Source organism: Parasteatoda tepidariorum, chromosome 6, assembly GCF_982258835.1.
Source record: "Parasteatoda tepidariorum strain Cologne lab strain chromosome 6, Ptep-v5.0, whole genome shotgun sequence".
Taxonomy (NCBI): Eukaryota; Metazoa; Arthropoda; class Arachnida; order Araneae; family Theridiidae; genus Parasteatoda; species Parasteatoda tepidariorum.
In genome coordinates, this window is record NC_141760.1 from 13296698 (window position 1) to 13317752 (window position 21055).

Sequence of the window (21055 nt, forward strand, 5' to 3'; positions counted from 1 at the left end):
CAACTCGAGGATAAAAATTAGAATTTTTTTCTCTTAAAATACTATTTCAAAAATGTTGCTGAAACTACTTTTAAAAATAATAACAGAAATTATTATGATCATTGAGATTTTATGAGTAATGATCAACTGAATGAATTACTGAGCTTTTTTTTATTTTTTTCTTTCAGAGGAGTTAGATGCAATGATACAGCTCAACTTCATGTTTTGATTTCTCAAAAAGTCGAATTTGTGCGCGAAATACTTTAAAAATCTGAATTATGGTTTAAAATTTATAAAATAATAGGAGAATTAGTAAACCACATAATTTTTTGTTAAAGCTTTAACATTGAACTGCTAATTTTTTAGTTCAGGTAGACACTTCTTTCACATGAACTATAAAACAATAGATAATCACTAATTTCATCTAGAAGTTGACAGGTTTGTCATGAATAAGATAAATTTATTGCTATGCATATCTATATTGAATCTATTAATTTCCAAATTTATACGATCAGTATTGATATGGGCAGAAAAAGGGAATATTTACATAAGAATTCATCAGTTCCACCAAGTGAAACTGATGAATTCTTGTACTTGGTATTAAGGCCTGCTCGGAATTGGTTATGAGTTTTTCCTTTACAGTGGGAATATTTTCATGTCGTGATCTACTTTAAAATACTCCAAATCTTAGCTTTAATTTACTTTAATTGGATAGTATATTTTTCTTAACTACCCTATTTATAAATTAAATGACTATCTAAGGACGTATAGAGACTTAAAAATATCTAGTTAACGCAAGCATGAATTGAAAAACAATACAACGAGATCAAGAAAAAAATACAGAGTCTGAGATAATTGCAGGGTGCGTAGCGTTTTTAAAAAGTGCTTATTTTCATTTTTTAAAAGCCCTTAAAGGTGCTTGCTTTATGCATTGGGTGTTTTTGAAAAGTACTTAATTTTTCCTTTTTCAAAATGAGATTTTTCCTGTACTATGTTGATTGTTGCTTCGAATTGTGCAAAACGACACAGTTCACATTGTTCTATTCATTATAATTAATTCTACCTCAATCTATTTCGGCGTATTGTCAGTCCGTAGCGTATGAAAGCAACATTAATTTTACATGATTCAAAATTTTATGATTTTTGACAATGGTCAAAAACAATGCAAAATTTATTTTTATTTTTTTTAGCACGACGGTGAAACAACCCTGCTTAATTATAATTTATTTTTAAGTGCTTAAAAATATTTTTTGAGTGCTTAAAAGGTGCTTATTTTTTATTGAATAATTCGGCTACGCACCATGAATTGTTGTTAAAACGAGTTGGTTTTAGTTGAGAATAGTTTTTTTTTTTTTTGTATTTAAGGTTTATACTAATCCGTTATGGTTATTTCAATTTATTTAAGTTTGTTGATTTGTTAAGTTTGTCAGTTAAATGTTTTTTTTTTTATAAAAACTGTCCGTTTAGTACAGCTTATTTCGTTACAGCTAATATGTATTTTAATTGTGGCAGCGTGGGTATGAACTTACATAACTAAAGGAATTATGTAACACGTTTTATTAATTATGGCTTTCTTGGGGCGAGTGAAAAAGTGATTTAGATGAATTATGTGAGGAGTTGGGAGAAACTGCCATTGACAAAGTTGATATGTGAGTTCATAAGTTTAATTAAAAACTCTGAAAATTTCAAAGTGGATCTAGTTAAAGAAATCTTAAAATTAATTAAAGAAAATCGTATCAGAAAGAAAGAGAAAGAAAAAACATCAAGAACAAGCAAAGTCAAGAAGAAACAAGATTGGCAAAAACAGGAACGTCAATTTGATCTAGAGCGATTAAGACTTAATGCCCAACAAAGTGTCCCTTTAAATTGAAATATTGGTTCTGCTCAACAAAGTGCGTTGAATATCCACAAGTTAATGCAAAATTTTGATCCTAAGAAAGATAAAATTAGCCTCTATTTAGTAATTTTTTAACGTCAAGTTAAACAAGAAGAGTGGGTTACTCATCCATATTCTTTCTTTCACCTGACCTGTAGTATAATTTTTTCAGGCTTCCTACAACATTACCTCTCTAGTACTAATATCTTTCTGCTTTTAATAATATCAGATATACATATTACTAATTTAAAGTAATAGAAGCGACAACTTCAAATAAAGAAACTTTTCGAATGAAACAACAACAAAAAATTTCTTATTGAATATGTAATATTTTTAATTCTCATATTATGGGCGATATTCTCGCATTTTTTAGGGTGAAACCACACTAATTATTTCCTTTTTCGCATTTTGTAAATCATCATCAAATAAGAAATAGTGAAATTTGTAGCAGTAATTACCGTTAAAAAAAAGATTGAAGACGAAATCACTCAAATCGAACTATTTAAAAAGGGATTTCCAGATTCAGATGTTGTAATAAATAATATCGTATTAAAAATTTAGGATTTAAAAAACTATGTGTAAAAAATTAAAACAAAAATTTCTGCACAAAAGAAAACCAAATATTTTACTTCATTATTCTTTATTTTTCATTCTCAAATGAGAATAGAAAAATCACAAGCATTTTTTTCCGCTCTGATGTGCATGAAAGGAATCTTTTGAATATAATTCTGAAGAAGACATAAAATCTTTTGAAAACTTCTACAGAAAAGTAAACCAAGTTTTTTTACTTCCCAAAGGAAAAATCTTTCCTCAAGAACTCGGTAACATTATGTGACAATATCATCACAAAAATACGGGATTTCAGAAATAAACTTAGAAAAGCATTGAAATATTTTAAATTTTTTTTTCAGATTTACTATAAAATTGACATAAGAAAAGCTTATTAAAAAATGATTATTTAAATGTGTGATTCAACTTCAAAATTCATAATATTATCGTATTAAAAATTTCAAGATTTTTAAAACTTTGTAAAAATACAATTATAACGGCCGAATAATAATTAAGGATTTTATGATGAAATCAACATAAATAAATCGTGTCAAAAAGTGATTAATCAAATACCCGATTGATAACTCACGAGTCAGAATATCGTATTAAACCTACAGGAATTTTATAAGTATGGCGATAAATAGTTATAACTGCGAAAAACCAATCAAAACCTCACTTGGAATTATAATGAAATCGGTAGAAAATAAGAAATGTCAAGAAATGATTTTTTAAATTCCTATATCGGAATAAAAATATTTGATTTCTTTAAACCATGTGGAATTCCATACAATAACTGCGGAAAAAAGCAATCAGGAAAAAACATTAATTTACTGTAGAATTTGTGAAATTTAAGTGCATCAGAAAGTGATAAAAAATGCGATTTAAAATTCTAATTGTTTTTTTTTTTTTAATTTTTGGAAAAAAATAATTTTTTTGTGTGCAGAAGCTTTCGCGGGTTGCAGTTTGTGCCCCCTAAAGCAAAGCGAAATAGGTCTTTGTGTCATTTTTTTATCTGACCTCTAATTTATTGTTTTCATAATGAAACTTGTTTAAAGTAATAGTAATAATTTAACTTTAGAGATTTTATTTTTTTAAGTATGATTATACTGTTGCAATTTCTTTTCTTCAAAATAATACATGATTGTGAAACTGGTAAAAGTTATTTTTGATGGAACTTGCTGAAAATTTGCAGTGATTAAAAGCAGTTGTTGTGGAGCATTTGATGGAATTCAGATCTTTAATATTTTTTTTTTTTTTTTTATAGACCCGATTATGGGGACATGACATCGAAGCCTTCCAACGAAATCGATCCTATGACTTCCAGATCTGTAACTAATCCAGATGATGATTCTAGTGACACCAATTTCCCTGACAATGTATGGATGGATAATGCAGACACAACTGGTTCGTTCCTTGGGAAAATTTTTGAAAAGAAGCAAGAAAACGTGGACGATGTTTTCAACATCGTGTCTAATCGAGCCATGCTGGAGACGGAAGTTTGGAAGACTCAAACGGCTTTATACGATGAGCTGATAGCAGCTTCAGTCGCTGAGAGAGAAGAAAAAATAAAGGTAATTCAATAAAATCCACCCTATAATCTAAACGAAGGTGCTGAGTTTTTGATGTTTGTTAATTTTAGCAATTTTATCTACGAAAGAAGCAATTGCATTGAAAGCGGTGTGTCAAAAACCTTAAACACAGCGTTTATGTACAGCAATAGACAAGTTTTGAAATTCTAGCAGCCATAAAAAATCGGCTTCTAGAATTATTCTGACTTTATTACATTTGATGTGAAATTAAGGTAATATGGGTCATATGTGTGTCTTTTCACTATAAAAGAGTTAAATATTCAATTAAAATTCAAGTTAGAAAAAATTTAAAGGTAACAAATGTTTTTAATAGTAATTGCTATAAAAACTCAAAAGCAGTTGGTAAATTTGTTTTGTTACCTTTATTAAAAAAATTAAAGTTATGGATATATACATTAACATTGCCTTTGAGTTAGTTATAGCATTAAAATATCCAGCTATATTGCAACTATTCTGTTTTACAACAACAACAACAAAATTTTCTCACTTTAACGACCCGGTGTGTCTGTTTTAAATAGATGCATATTTTGAATATTTTAATAAAGTAAGCAATTAAATCAGCTAATTTTCATATACAATTTAATTTAACATGTATTGAAAGGTAAATGTCCCAGAAAAAACTCCCTTTATTATTAATTATTTGCTATTTTAATTACTATTTATTAGAAATTTTATACTTGAAATTTTGTACCTAAGGTACCACCCATTAACTGCATAAAATTTGTTAAACTTTTTAGTGTAGTCTTATTTTATTGAATTCGTTATTAAAAGTTTTAGTGGAAAGATTTTTAAAAAGTATGTATAGAAGTTTTCACTATTTTAGCATTTAACAAGTGAAGTAAAAATTCTTATGTGATTCTGATATATCATTTCAAAGTATATAATTAACCTCATTATCATGTGATTTAAAAAATAATTGAAATAAATAATTCAACAATCTCAGATTTGTTAAGAATGATGAATATGAGTCCATATAATAATTTACTTCTGACAAAAATGTTAAGCTTCAATACTCATTGTATTTTCATTTCAAAATTATTTAAAAGCAGTTTTTAAATAATTTCATTAAAAAGTTACTGAACCAAATTATAACTTATAATTAAAATTTAATAGACAGTTCACTAATATACGTTTGTAATATATGATGGGCATTATTTAAATTTTTTTTATTTGACTTAAAAGCAGAATTAATTTTTCCCTTTTACCACCCATTCCCTTTTATTTGAAAAATTATGTTTTTCAAATTTTTTTGTTCTATTGTTTTTCTGAATTTCTTTTTGTTTTACTTTTTAAATTTTAATATATTTTTAATGTATACATGTCTGTCAACATGTATACCTGACAGACGTGTAAACAAGTCTATGTTTTTTTGAAAATCTCTTTCCCCGAGTATTAATAAAATTAAAGTGGCATTTCAGTCATACCTTGAAGCAAATTTTGTAAAAGCTTAAATACAAAATCCTATGATTATCATGCTTTTATTATTTCATTAATTTATATGCAGTGGTGATTAAAATCATTTTAAATTAATTTTATAAATCCCAAGAATAAATGCAAAGCAGGGCTCGAAAAACCGCCCGTCCTCGACGGTAAAAAATTCTCCGCGGACAACGAATTTCTCGAATCCGACGTCCGCGCGGACGGCCTTTTTCCCGTTAATGTTCGTAATACATTTTCAAATTTTGTTATCTTACAAGAGTCTTGTAAGTTACAAGGCAGCAAAATGACCCACAATACAGCAACATACTGCACATATATTGATGTTTTCTCTGTCTGGGAATACTGCAGCGGTTGAAAGGGGCTTTGCAGCAATAAACTTACAAAAAAAACACAATACGTACTTGCCTTGATTGTGGAACTGGCAAACGTCATATTTATTCCTTTAAAAAACGCAGTACCCTCGGATAACTTGACATTCCAGATAACTTGGCCCTTGTCGTTTAAATTATTTCATAAAAGAAATACTAGGTTACTATTAGTAACCTAGTATTTCTTTTATTACTGTATAATGTAATCCTAGTAACGACTAATTCATTGTTAAATTTATATAAATGTTTGTAATAAATAGGAGAAAATTATATTTTTATTTATTTAAAAGCGACGGGTTAGTGTCAACGGAGGACGGGTGCATTGTTGGACAAGCCGTCCTCGGGGATGGGTAAAATTTCTGAGTTTTTTCGAGCCCTGATGCAAAGCATATATTTTATTACAACTTTAAGTATAAAAATAAAATTTTACTCAAAGTGCCTAAAAATTGCTAGTTACGTATAATTCAAGCATTTTTTATTCTTCAAGCCTTATATTTCTTATGCATAGATTGGTTTTTATTTTTAGCGCACAATCAAATATGAAGAACTTCTGGTAGAGGTTGAACAATTAAAAAAGATTAGATGTGAAAATGAAGCTTGCATAGAGAATTTAATGAAAGAAAATGCTTTAATGAAGAAAAATATATGTTCCTTATATAAGACTGCAAAAGCTGAATCTGAACAAAAGGACAAGATGATGCTGGAAATAAATGAAGAGTATGATTTTTTTTTTTTTTAATTTAAATCATTTGTTATTTATATTTTTTCTCCCTTCAAAATTTCATCAAAGGGAATTATGAAAATATTTATGTTATCGAGTCATTGATATCCATAACTATTAAATATGTTTCACCTGACAATTTAGCTTTTTTCTATGAGTGTGGCAGAGCTAAATAATAAGTTTTTCAGGTCTGGAGCTAATTTCAGTCTTTTAAAAGGACATAAAATATTTATTTCATTCATTTGTATAGGAATTCAGAAAATACTTGATTATATATAATTCTAATTTTAATGTGTTTCATCTTAAAAAATGTACTTTATATGGAGAATTTTAAAAAAATACTTCAATCAGGAAAAGTTTATCTTGGAGAAAAATATACTATAACTTAAAAAGTGTAATTTGTAGTAATTAACTGTAATTCAATAATTATGAGAGCCTGCCTGCTAACTTTTACATTTTTTGTGAAAGATTTTCTCTTGACTAACGTTCAAATTAAAAATCAATTAATTTTTTTAAATCACATGTCATGCTTACTTATAAACATTTCAAGACTTTTAAAAAATAATTTAGGTTGATTTCAGATAATATTTTTAAATCTTCAGAAGTTCTAAATACAGGTTAATGATATTGATTTGTAATAATTCTTTATAAATCACCAATTTGTTAAAGGAATGTCTTTACGATTGCTTTCAATTTAATCCATTTAATATGATTTTTTTTTATTAATGATAAATAGTTTTTTGAGAAATTTGAATTTCTTATGACACAATTATTATTATTATTTTAAAAAAAAAAAACTGGATAGATATAACCTAACCTCCAACCTACCCTAATTTATTTATATTCCTAGTTTTTATTTTTTTTATTTTTAAATGATGTTTTAGCAGATTTTGATGTTACATTGTTTTGAATTTTTGTGTCCTGCAGAAAAATTACTATTAGCTTTAGAAAAAATTTCAATAATATGTGGTTAAACGTTCATTTTCTCTTCCTTTTCGTATAAGTCATGATTCTCTATATCATTTTTGTTATGTATACAAATTGTAAAGGAACTTATAGCAGATTTTTGCAGGCAAAATTGTAACAAAGCTTAGTAAAAATCATTTTGATTATTCAGTCCTAATCAAAAGCCTAAATTGTTTCAATGTAACTCTCCTTGTTTTAAAATTCTTTGTTTAATCAATTGATAGGATCATTATGAATGTGAATATTAATAGATGGATAAAGTGCTAAATAATTCATCTTTTAAATAAGTATACACTTTTTATAAAAAGGTACTACCTAGAAATATGGAAGTCTTTTGAGTTTTAAAGCTGAGTACTCCTGGTTACCAAAATCTAATGACTTAATTGGTATGTTATTTAGCAAACAATAGCTGTTTGTAAACAGAAAAGCATTATTTACTTTTAACAAAAATTGAGTGTTATGGAGGAAATGAACAGAAAAACAATGTTTTTGTCAAAATGAGTCTATGAATTATGAGTAAATCTATCCTATAATTTTCTGCAATCACGATAAAGCAATTTCATGCTATAGCGTCCATTTTTGTCTTGACTGTTACCATATATTGATTGTATTTATTGCGTCAAAAAAACTCAATAAATAATTATTTTAACCTGGCCAAAAAATACGACTTAATTGAATCTTCATAGTGGACAAATGTTTTGTAAACTGTCACAAAGTATATACTCTGTTTTTAACTGTGGATATTGGGAATTTGGCAAAGAGTTTTGAACATGTTATTTTTCAATTGTTAGAAACAAAAACTGCCATTTTCCTCCAATCCTGTTTCAATATAAATATAGTAAATCAGGGCTCCCACGGTGCTTGAAAAATATTGAAAGTCCTTGAATTTTGTTGCAAAAAATCAGTGCCCTGAAAAGTTCTTGAATTCCATCCTAAGGTCCTTGAAAAGTTTTTTATATTTCTCTAGAGTAGTTTTCAAAGTAGTGATACTAATATTTCCTACAAAAAAAGGAAGGGAAAAAAAAAAAAAAAGAAACTTCAAGCGAACTGACAGAAATTTTGATCTCTCCCCTTCCTTTTGCCGTTTTTTTTTCATTGTAAGAATAGTTCAAAGTCAGCTAAGTGGGAGTCTCTAAATTGAGAAAAAGACTTTTATCCTTATTTACCCCTCTGCTGTAATTGGATTAAAAAATACAATTGTGATGTGGGGAAACCAATAGTGAAAAGAAAATATAGAACAAAACCATGCCTAGTAAACCATGTCTAGTTCTTACCACATGTAATAGCCTTGTTCTAACCATGTGTGCCCTAATTTTGAAATGTGCAGTTTTCGAAAGTTTTTATTTGATTTGCTTATGTGTGAAAATTAAAGTTTTACTCCAATTCCTGGAGAATGGAAATTGCTTGCCATAATTCTGATATTTATTTTATTTTCCAATGCTAAAAATCTGGTAATTTCTAATGTATGTAATTTATGATGCTATCAAGTATAATATAGTAAAGAAATTTGCACTAACACAATTTTCGAAAAGCTCCAATGAGTAAATTCTTAAAGGTGACACAATTTGTCTCTCCTGCACTTTTCTCGCTAGAGTATCGTTCACATTGATTCTTAGACAGTAGGAATCTCTAGCAAATGATTTTGGTTTTCATCCATAGTTTTATCTACCGCTTGAGATGCAGTGTTTCTTTGAATTTTTAATGCAATCTTTGCATTAACTTTATTTAATTTTTTTATCATTTGTGTTCAGATTTTTTACATTTAATTTTTAACACCATTAGGTAAAATTTAGTTCTGTTAATTATGAAGATCAGATTCTGTTAATTATGAATCAAATATCGTGATTCACATGAAAGTAATTTACGAATAACGTGTCTCATTAAAATCGTTTGTAAGCCACTTATCGGGGTTGGCATTAAAATGCTTCTTGAATCACACAAAATGATGTGCATTTAAGTGTTTTCTAAATCATGCACCACCGCAATTCTCATTTAAGTGATTTACAAATCACGCATTGGGATTCATGTTAGAAGGATTTAAGAACTGAGCATCTTAACTAGCATAAGAAGGATTTGAGAATTACTATTTGTGATTCTCATCAAAGTAGTTTAGGAGTCACACATAGCGATGATTTTTTTAAGTTACTTAGTGAATCACAAATCGCATTCTACATTGCAATGATTACCAGATTACACATCATTTTTACATAAAAATCATAAGCAAATCACACTTTATGTTTTGCTTTAAAGTAATCAAAGAGTCGCACAACGCGTTTTGCATTAAATTGGTTTATGTATCACTCATCATGATTTAGGACTTGTAATTTGATTTATGTATGTTTGGTTACACATGATTTAGGAATGAATGAATTACACATGAATTTTTTTGTTAATCTTCAAACTGATTAAACCACAACGTAACGATCAAACCATTTGCTTTGGTAGCTGTAGGCTACATATTATATGAAATTGCCGCAAATATTGAACAAAGTAAAATTTATACACTTAATATATGCTTCAATGTAGTAAAATCTATTTCATTTGTATTTCAGCATACTAACTATTACTGAGTGGGTCCTTGATTTTTTATTTTTTATTTATTTTTTTTTTTGAAAATTGAGTGGGAATCCTGTAAGTTAAATATATTGTCACCAAGCAAATGTTTTATTTATTGAATTTTATTATTATTTATTTATTTTTTGATATTGCACACAATTAGGGTTCATTATTTTGATTTTAAAATAAAATCTTCATTTGACATTTGATTAAAATCTTCATTTGATTTAAATACTCTGCAAAAACAGGTTTAAGTAAGCAAATCCTAAACTAAATTTATCCTTAAAAATTTTCTTCTTAAGCTTTTGATGTAAAAAATTAAAATTTGTTTAACTTTAAGTGCAGTCTGTTAAATATTTATGTATAGAATAACTTATGTATAGAACCGATTATTACAACAAAAAAAATCACTATGAATAGGGCCGTCTGGTCTATAAACTTTTTCTTTATCATGTTTGAATTATAACATTGTATGTACTTGGAGATTCAAAAACATAACTTCCAATGTTAAAATCAAAGGTGATTTTAAAGATTTTTTTTAAACAAAATAATGGTAAAATATTAATAACAGGGTTTTTTTTTTTTTTTTTTTTGAAGAAAAAAGAAAGAAAGAAAAACCTATATTCCATACTTTTTATAGATCAAGGGGAAAAAATTATTAGCCTTCAAGTTTATTCTTTATTTGAATTAAGAACAAAACAAAATTGAACGATTTTAAGATTTTTTTATAACATTTTAAAAATGCTGTAATACATAATATTCTAAGTGTCAATGTAATTTAAAACTGATTAGCAGAACAATAAATTTAAAACTATAAAAATAAATAACCAACCTCATGTTAAAATGCTTTGTATATTTAAAAAAAAAAAAAAAAACATTTTATATGTATTACAGCTGAACTCCCCTCCTTGTCTTTGACCTTAGACTTAGAGGTTGGGCAGCTCTGACAAGCAGGGCACATCGACCAGAGGTCTATTGTACCCAAACCCTAAAATCATGATTAGCATGAAAGCCCTATGGCTGAAATAAAATTCAGCAAGCACCTTACAGGAACATCTTGCAGTTCCCAGGCACTGACAATATGCTGCCCTAAATGCTCAAATCTTTGAGCAGAATAGACATCACAATCGCAGAGTATGTGTCGTGATGTCTCTTCTTCTAGATGACATCCCCGACAAAGAGAATAGGATTCTATTCCCGTAATGTTTAGGTGTCTCCTTAGGATACAGTGACCAGTAAGAAGACCTATGATCTTCCTTATACTGTTTCTATTAAGCTTTAAGAGCTCCTTTTGACGTACACTAGGACAGTCTCAATTCAGCTCCTTAGCTTGTCTCTGACCGTCAGCAGCGCGCCACTGCTCATGGGCGATCTTGCCGTAGGGCTTGAATATGGTTGCCCTAAATGAGGAGGGAGAAATTCCCAGCGCAGGTTCAGGGCCCCAGAAAATTGCATTAGAGCCAGCCCATGCTGCTTCATCAGCTAGCTCATTTCCACCAATTCCCATATGTCCTGGTACCCAATGCAGGGATACCTTGTTATGAGCGGACAGGTCACAGAGGACCGAGAAGCATTCCCACACTAACAAAGGTGAATTTACACCTTGACAGTGATAGGAGAGCAGCCTGACTGTCAGAACAGATGCGGATAGTCGTATTTTGATATCCTTTGTCTAGGTATAACTTGCAGCACAAGATAATGGCATAGACCTCAGCCTGAAAAACGGTGGCATAATTTCCCAGGGGATAGTGAAGTTTGGTACCATCATTGGAGCAATAAATTCCTGCTCCTGATTTGGCACCATTCTTTGAACCATCAGTGTACCATATCAGGCATTTGCCTTTAAACCACCGAGGAGAATTAAACCATTCATCTCTAGTAGGAAAATGGATCTTGAAGGGCTTGTGAAAAGCATATCTTAGTGACATATAGTCACTAGGCATAATAAAAGAGGATAAATCCATCACTTGTGAAACAAGATGTCCCCATGACAAGTGTTTGGAATGCTCTTTCCATAGGCCAAGGTACATAAGACGCTTTACGCCTGTCTGAGCTTCAACTTCAATGCGTAAGTTCAATGGAAGAAGCCCAAGTAAGCTCTCTAGAGCAGCTGTAGGAGTGGTCCTGAGACAGCCTGACAGGGCTACACAGACCATTCTTTGTAGTCTGTTAAGATTAGATCTTGTGGAGCTCAATCTAGTCCTTGACCAACAGACGATTGCGCCATAAGTGATGATAGGACTAATAATCATTGAGTATGTCTTTGACCTTGCAAAGCTAAATTAAAACTCACAAGTATGCAATAAACGAGCAAAGGAAGCTCAAATCACCAAATAGAATTGTTTGTCATTTATAATTGTACTAAGAAGCAGTGTGTTTCGAATCTTAATATGTTTTATGCTTGCAATTGACTTATGCAATGTTTAAACACTAAACTTTGGAGTATTTCATTTAGCAATATTTCTGAGAATTAGCGAGTAAGACACCTAGTTTTGTTTAATTTATAATCTGAAGACAAATTTTTGATTAGTAAGGTATACTTTGTTTTAACTTCATAATTTAGTAGTTGTTTTGCAGAAAATATTTGATTTCCATAGTGTTTTATAGTTTAATTTTTTAAAAATAAAATAATTGTAGTTGATTATTGAATGAAAGTTTTCTCTTTAAAACTCTTATAAATTCTTTAAAAATTATAAAACTAGAACCCTCAATAAAAATTTTGGTAACATATTTGTGCCCTTTAAATAATTCTTTTTCAACCTTAGTTACAGTTTCAAACTATCTAAGTGGGAAAAAAGGTTTCGGAAGAACATAGTTTTTTGTCATATTTGATAATACTTAATAGATATAATTCATTTGATAATAGATAGATAATAAGAGATACATAATAGACTTAGTTTTTTGTTACCATATATTCTCGTATTGTTCGTATATTATTTATAACTAATTTCTTCAGTCATTGTTTATTTCCTGTTATTTTTATTATCACTATTTTTTCACCTCTGTTGCATATTTCACCTTTCTTGCAATGGTCGAAACTACTTGGATTAAAAAATTTGTAATTTTAAAATTTTAGCTGCTCTTAAAATGGAAAAAAAATATTTATAATATAATAATAAATTCAATTTCTATTCTTGTTACAGATTAAGTTCACTTAGGCGTAGAAATAAAATAAACTCAAAGCAGGAGAATAATTATGCCAACATGCTTCATGATAAACTGAATGGTGATGCAAGAAATAATGCTGCTTGCAATGAAGCTGTAGAAAACAAAGTACTCAAACTCACCTCTTCATCCTCAAGACGAGTGAATAATCATACAGATAGGCATGAAGTTAAACTAAGTGATGATGACAGAAACAATAAAATGTGCAACAAGGCTGTAGAAAGCAGAATAACTAAATCAAAAGAGGAAAAATTAAGTTCTCATCAGTCTAGTAAGTTCTTTTTTAATCTATAGTTTGGAAAATGTTTTGCTCTTGTTACTAATTGTTTTTTTTTTATTAAAAAAAGTTTAATTAAATCCTTTTCTCTGATGGCAACTTTTGCTGTTATTATCTATAGTCAGCTATATTTTTATAAGTCAGTGATACCACTAGATTTTGGAAACTACATGTCCTCAGGAGTCAGGGTTTTAAAATTTCTGTATTCCTTTTTTACCAAAAGCTTGAAGTGTAAATATTTTTGTGTTTTCACTTTTTAAATTTTTTATTTTTACGAAAAAGTAATGTTTGAAATCTTCTATATATTCATAGATTACAAAATTTTGTGTGAAAGAAAATGACTTAACGAGTCGTGTGATTCCTTCACATAAAACTCCTTAGGTTACTACTTCAAAATGTCTAACAGACTCCTTCAAGTCGTCATCTTTTCAATTGCGAGAAAAATGGGAAGCCGCAAGAGGAGATAGGTCAGGACTGTATGGTGGGTGCATGATGGGTTTCAGACAGTGGCCAATAAAATGCAATGTTAGCCATTCACGCCAGCCTTTCAGCTGTCAAAAACCTGAACATACCATGATGCTCATCTTTTGGAGCGTCCATTATGTTGTACAAGCATATTCAGCCCACTCTATTATAACATGAAAGAACTTTTATCCGGACACCTTTTTATCACTTTCATAAATGAGAGATGAATGTGTGCAATGCACAGGGTGGATTGACTCACTTTAATTTGTCTTGGCCTCTTAGAATTATCTATTAGTCAATCCAACTTTATTATTTTAATTTTATGAACAGTAGGACTGGGCTGTAAATCGATGCATCGTGAAATATGGATTTAATGCATATATCGGCAAGCCGATATAATGACTTTCGTTTTAGGCGATGCATCAGAAATCTGATTTAAGCCGCTGATAGTGACTTTCATTTCCGATGTATCAGAAATGTGATTTAAGCTACCGAGAGTGACTCGTTTTAGGAGATGCATCAGAAATCTGATTTAAGCTGTCGTCATGTAAGACAACGCTCGCGGTTTAAAGATTTAACATGTGCGAATCCTTGCCTACGCTAACATTTTCGCCGCGCTGATGGAGACGATTTTGATTTTATCTAACTGTGGAGCTGTTGATAGCGTCTAGCTACGAAGACGATATTACTTTCGTTATGTTGAATAACGAAAATCGAATTGAATCAGAACTCTGGGTTTCGTGCGAGGATCAGAGGTGAAATAGAACGCTATGCATAGTTTCTTTAAGCGCAATTTTTGTCTTAGGAAGTTTACTTGAAGATTATTTTCAGCTGGACTTATGTTATTCTGTGATCGCTGTGCACTTTATTTCGTCGGGATTTAACGTTTCTTGTAAATTATTTTCACTGAGACTTTTGTTGCTTAGCGATAGTTTCATTGTGCATTATTTCGGTCACTTTTTCTTCTTTTTTTTTCTATGTCGGGATTTAACGATTCTTATAAATTATTTTTAGTAAATCTACTGTTACTTGGCTATCGTTGCGCAATCACTCTTATCTTAAATTTTCGTTCGGAAATCAATCAATTAATGGAAAAAAAATATGAATAAAAAAAGATTCGTCATTGTTTTTTTTTTTAAACCATTGTTTTTCATTTTAAGCTATACAATTTAATAGGGATATTTTGTATTTAACTTTGTTATAAAAAGTTAGTTTTTTTTTTAATTTATTTTATGCATGTGGGTATAATAATTTGATAGAATTTGATTATTTTTAAACAAATAAATCTTCAGTCGTTTTTAATTATAAAAAAAATTTGGCTATTAGTTAAAACAAATATTTTTTTTAATTGAATAAAAGGTTAAGCAATGTTTTGATGCTCTTTAATAATTAATTTAGCAATAGTACTTAAAAGTTTTTTGTTTGTTTTTTTTTTTTAATTTTTCTTAAAATTCTTTCAATACTTGTTTGTTTCATAATTTGTTAGACAGTCAGTATCATTTTTAAACAAATAAATCCTTAGTCGATTTTAATTTTAAAAAAAAATTATAATAATAACAAATAAATAAAAAACTTTAAACTTTTTTTTAAAAAAAATAAGCTTGGGTTTGTTTTTACTTAAGATATTTTGTTTTGTAAGAGATTTATTCCTTTTATTTATTTTTGATAAATTTAAAGACTTCTGAAAGATAATTTTTGAACATATGCTAAATTGCAATACATCGCTATATCGCGATGTCTAACAGACGATGCATCACGATATAAAACTTCTTACATCGCCCAGTCCTAATGAAGGGGTAAATGATGCTTTGATGTTTTAAAGGCTGGAATTTTTTAATATTAATTCAACTAATGTACAATAAATTTGTTGCTTTTAACTCGCTCTTTTTTAATTTTTTTTTTTTTTTTCAATTCACATAAGTTAAATTTTTTGATCAAATTTCAATTTTTTTAAGCCAAGTTAGTCATTTTTATTAATTTATTTATTTATTTTTTTATAAAAATTGATAAATAACAAGTAAATAAAGTTTACAATTAATTTTTCTCTTAGAATTTGGCCATTAGTCAATCAAATTTTATTATTAAAAAGTTTTAAGATTTATTTCAAACTCAATTTAAACTTCAATTCAAACATACACTAAAATTATTTTATTGAATTGTGGCATCTAATTACCAATATATCCCAAGATAAAATTTTTTGCTTTGCCCAAATGAATAAAGAAAATTAGGAATTTGCTAAAAACATTTAAAAATCTTTGGATAATAATTATATTTATGATCAATGTCTATATTAGTATTATCTAATATAATATTGTTTTTTAGGTCATAAAAGTAGGGATGATCTCAACAGTATTAACCACTCAAGAAAAAGAAAAAGAGACTCGCCCTATAGGCAATCTACTAAATACAGGCGCAACTATTATGACCGTTCTAAAACTGTTGAAAAATCGTCTTATAGCTATTATAAAAGATCATATGGATATAATGGTAAATCGCCTAGAAAAAATACTGACGAAAGATATATCAAGAAATCTGTTCGAAAATCTTGCACATCAAATACAGATTCTAAAAGGGGGACTTCAAAATTAGAGAGCTCAAAAGCGACTATTAGAAGGTCTGATAAATCTAAAAGCAGTGGAAAAGCATTGGCAAATAAATCTTTGGTTCACGAAAAAACTGAAAATAAAAATTCTGATTCTAAAAAGAATGCTGAAACTAAAATCGAGTGCTCAGACAATGATTTACGTGCAAAAGTAGTTGATCCTACTAGCTCTGAATTGTTTTGGAGACAGGATAAAATGATCGCTAATGTGGTTAAAGATCTGTCTCAAGTTTTAAATTCTGAATTACCCGCTACACCATCGTCAACTCCATCTGTAATAACTGCAACAGAATTGCATTCTGTTCCCATAGCAATCACTGCTAATGTACCAGTTACGTCTGAAATCTTTGGCGTCGAAGAATGTACGCCTCCCAAAGCAATTGTTGCTGAAGTGCCTGCACCACGAGCATTAGTTAATGCTGGCGAATTGCCAGCTGAAGTGTCTGCTTCACCTCAAATAAGTGCCGCTGAAGTCATTGCTTCACACTTACCAGTAGCTGCAGAAATACCCGTTACAAGTAACAACAGTACAAAAGCGAAAAATATTATTCCATTACAAAATGGTGATTCTAAAATTAATTCCAATAGTGAGATGAATTCTGTTGAACAAAATGTGTCTTCTGCATCTTCCAGTTGTGATCAAATTAATAATTCTGAACATAATTTAAATCCAAAAAATAAATGCTTTGACATTTTGGAAGATAAGACAACAACAAATGCACTTTTCTTTGGTCTGCTTCCAATTGAAATTAGAAGATCTTTTATGGAGTATGAACAACAGCTTATTGTAAATACAAATAGGTTAAAGCAGTCGTTTGTAAATTATTACTTTAAACATTATGAAGGTATTGGTCCTTCAACACACAAAGATGAAGTAACAGCAGCAGACAATGAACCGTCTAAGGAGCAATGTTCAGTTAATCAAACTACTAGTCAGAATAAGAAAGATGTCTACTCTCCCCTGTTCTTTTTTGACGAGAAAAACAAAATGGCAATGAGTATAAATTCCAATATATCTCCAAAAACTTTATCTGTCAATGAAACTAATAATAATAGACTCATGATACCAACATCAGACTCACAGGCATGTGATGTTGTCCTAACACATCCTTCTTTGGTACCCGATGTTAAATCTAAAGGTGCTATTTCAGATAATGAAGATGTACATTCAGACTCTACTAAAGAAATTGATACTTTCCACCTTGATGTGATCCAGAAACAGTTGGAAAAGGAAATGTATAAAGACTTATCTCCTGTTTTAAATTTACACTCAACTATTATACCTGAAACAAGTACTATGCCCATATCACTTGCTTCTGAAGTAACTACATTTCCTACTTCTGTTTCTATTGAAATGCCTTTTCCACCTGTATCAGTTTCTGATGAAGAACCTGTTCCATTTGCATCAAATGCAGTTAATGTACCAGAACCATCTGCATCAGTTGACGCTGAAGTACCTACTCCATTTGCATCAAATGCAGAAGTATCAGAGCCATCTGTATCAGTTGATGCTGAAGTACCCACTCCATTTGCATCAAATGCAGAAGTATCAGAGCCACCTGTATCAGTTGATGCTGAAGTACCTACTCCATTTGCATCAAATGCAGAAGTATCAGAGCCATCTGTATCAGTTGATGCTGAAGTACCTACTCCATTTGCGTCAAATGCAGCTAAAGTATCGGAGCCATCTGTATCAGATGATACTGAAGTACCAATGCTTGCTGAATCACATGTTTCAGTTTCTTCAAAACAACAAACTCCTGCAGCATTTGCTGCTGAAATACCTTCGCCAATTGCTGCTAATGTACCAGATTCATCTGTATCAGTTACTGCCGCAGTGCCTGGTACAAACAGTTGCAGAGCCAATAGTGATTGCTCTGTTAGTCATGCTAAACAAAAAAGCCCTCAAAAACTTCAAATCTGTTATAGAGAAGTTAATCAAGAGTCATATCCACAATATTTTAATTCTGTATATTCCAGAAGACAACTTGTTAAAACGGCTCTTAAAGAACAAGAAGAAAATGGATTAAGCAAATCAACAAAAGAGGACTTGGTAAAACTTTATAAGTATAAAACTGACAAAAAACCACTTGTTATTTGGCGGAAAGCATCAAATAACTAAACCTAAATTTTCATCAAAAAGAGACTTAGCATTAAAATTCTTTGCATACCGAAATGCATAAACAAAAATATTTTTTCATTTTACATCTCACACAATTTGTTTACTTTTATATCCAACCCAGTGGCACCTTCTCAGAACAGTTTTTTTTATATTTAGATACATAAACACTAACAAAAAGAAAATGTGGTAAAGAAAATTTTTAAAAAAAACTATTAAAAACAGATTTAAAAATTGCAAAGAAAGCATTTTATCTTTTACAAATTTTCAACATGTTCAAATTTCTTCTCTGTTTTTAAAAGTTTTTATCACACTCTCTTGATAGGGGTCATAAAAAAAAAAGGCGACACTTGGTAAAGACCTATCATTACAATTTCTTACTTTTAAATTCTAAATTCTAATTAAATTTTTAATTCTAACTCCATTTAAATTTTATTGTTGTATGGATTACACTTCCATCAGAAAAATATGGATGTTGCCTTTAGCTATTTCATCATGGTAACTGTACCTGTGAGAGCTGCGTAATCATTTATAACATTATTCTTAAGCGCATGTATCTTATTACCCATGTACAAAATTTTATTCCATTCACTCAAACGATATGCTCTCCTGTGGATCATGCGTCCACAAAGTCATTTTATCACCCTGTACATCAAACTAATTACGTTAAATAGGTTTTTAACTTATTATGTTATGTATATAAAAGGAGAAGGAAAAATATATTGGCAAGCACAATACTCTTTTATAAAATTAGGTTTTATTGTAAGTTTTTTTTTTGTCAACTGGAAAATGTAGTGGTAATCATAAAGGCAACTTATTTTATCTTCCTCCTATATTTTTTCCTAGCATTCAACGAGTGTTTTCCATTTATCTGGTAATTCCTAAGGAATCTTAAGCATACACTTCCAATGGAAGAAAAGTTGTTTGGCATTTTAACCTTAAAAATCATTCTATTATAAAGTTTTAGTTCTTGATTATTTATATTTTAAAATTGTTGGGTCTAATTTTTTTTTTAATAAACTCATTTTTGAAAAATAATTTGGAAATAATTATTTTATCTATATATATGAGTGTGACATTTTGTGAATTATAGTATGTATCAGAAGGATGTTTTTATTTTTATTAGATCTACATAACTTTTTTAAAGGAGGGTAAATGGACTAGATATTTAGGCTTTCAAGGACCTCAAATATTTAAAAGAAATTTAAGTCAAAAGCAATTTCACTGCTTTTGTGAAAATAAGCTAAACTTATCCATTATTCTAAACAGGTCTAAAAGTTTCGTTCCATTTAAATTAAAAAATTTTGATATAAATATTTATAAAACATAGCTGTAAATATTTCTAAAATTTAAATTTTTTTCTCAATAGAAATAAATATTTGGCTGTGGTAATTTTTTTATTTTATTTTGTCTACATATAAATTAACTCCTTTAGTTTTAAAATTAACGCTTTAACTACAATTCTGTTAAAAATTTCTTGATTGAAAAAAGTTTTTTTTTTATAATATTTCAAATTAGGGATTAAGATTATAGTTTAGATGTTTAATTCAAAAAGCAATTAAAAAATTCTAGCAATTTTCAAATTTTGAAAATATTACTTTTTGTTAAAAGAGTGGGGTAGCTGCACATAAACCATTATTAGGTAGTGTTAATCTCGCGCCCTGCAAGTAGTTCATCTCTACTTTGTTTTTATGCAATAAAGATGTCGAAATTTTACATCAAAGTCACTTATATTTTGTTTGTACATTTTGTTGAAAAATTTAATGGATTTCTTGGTAGTAATGTATATAATATTTGATTATGCTGTAAGGGGATAAAAAAAAGGTTTTTTTTTTTTTTTTAAATTCTAATTTATTGATTAAGCAAAACTATATTTTAAGCTAAACTGAAAAAGATATTTATGAATAACAGAAATCATGATCATTTGTACTATCACATGGTTTTTTTTATTGTATAAATATATTGTAGTATATATTTTTATGTGATAATTTTGTTGTTTACTATCTGACTCAATAAATTTAATTTATTTTTTGATTCTTGTTCAATAATTTTATCTTTCCAAATTAAAATTCTAAGAACAGAAATACCTGAAGTAAAAGTACAATTAGTCATTTTACAATTGTTAGGTAAAGAGGGAGGTTTTTAAATATTTTTTTAGAACAGGGTGCGTAGCGTTTTTAAGAAGTGCTTATTTTTGATTTATGTTTTTTAAAAGCTCTTAAAGGTGCTTTTTTTATTCGGGGTTAGTAAAAAGTGCTTAATTTTCTAGTTTTTAAAAAGATTTTTTTTTTTTTGCCGTATCAATTGTCGTTCTAAATTACAAAAAATGCATAATTTTCACAATTTTCTCTGCCAAATTTATCAGAAACTAGTTATTTTATCA

At 29.1% G+C, this 21055-nt stretch overlaps 1 protein-coding gene across 2 annotated transcripts; it reads left to right on the forward strand.

Moving 5' to 3' along the window:
• The first annotated feature begins 12 nt into the window (after nt 1-12).
• On the forward strand, nt 13-20706 carry LOC107437736 (uncharacterized). 2 transcript variants are annotated; one of them, XM_016049830.4, is made up of 5 exons: nt 13-350; nt 3669-3975; nt 6328-6518; nt 13188-13480; nt 16274-20706. In XM_016049830.4, the coding sequence occupies exons 2-5, from the start codon at nt 3685-3687 to the stop codon at nt 18673-18675; spliced, it is 3177 nt and encodes a 1058-aa protein (XP_015905316.3). In that variant the 5' UTR covers nt 13-350; nt 3669-3684; the 3' UTR covers nt 18676-20706. The 2 variants fall into 2 exon arrangements, with proteins under 2 accessions (XP_015905316.3, XP_015905315.3); XM_016049829.4 differs by having other exon boundaries at nt 189-417; nt 16274-20048.
• The last annotated feature ends 349 nt before the right edge of the window (nt 20707-21055 follow it).

What these genes read in the sequence shown, in the direction of transcription:
- LOC107437736 (XM_016049830.4), top strand. Translation starts at nt 3,685, where the DNA reads ATGACATCGAAGCCTTCCAACGAAATCGATCCTATGACTTCCAGATCT. An exon ending in AGAGAGAAGAAAAAATAAAG is followed by an intron (nt 3,976 to 6,327) that starts GTAATTCAATAA and finishes TTTTATTTTTAG; the next exon opens with CGCACAATCAAATATGAAGA. An exon ending in ATGCTGGAAATAAATGAAGA is followed by an intron (nt 6,519 to 13,187) that starts GTATGATTTTTT and finishes TTCTTGTTACAG; the next exon opens with ATTAAGTTCACTTAGGCGTA.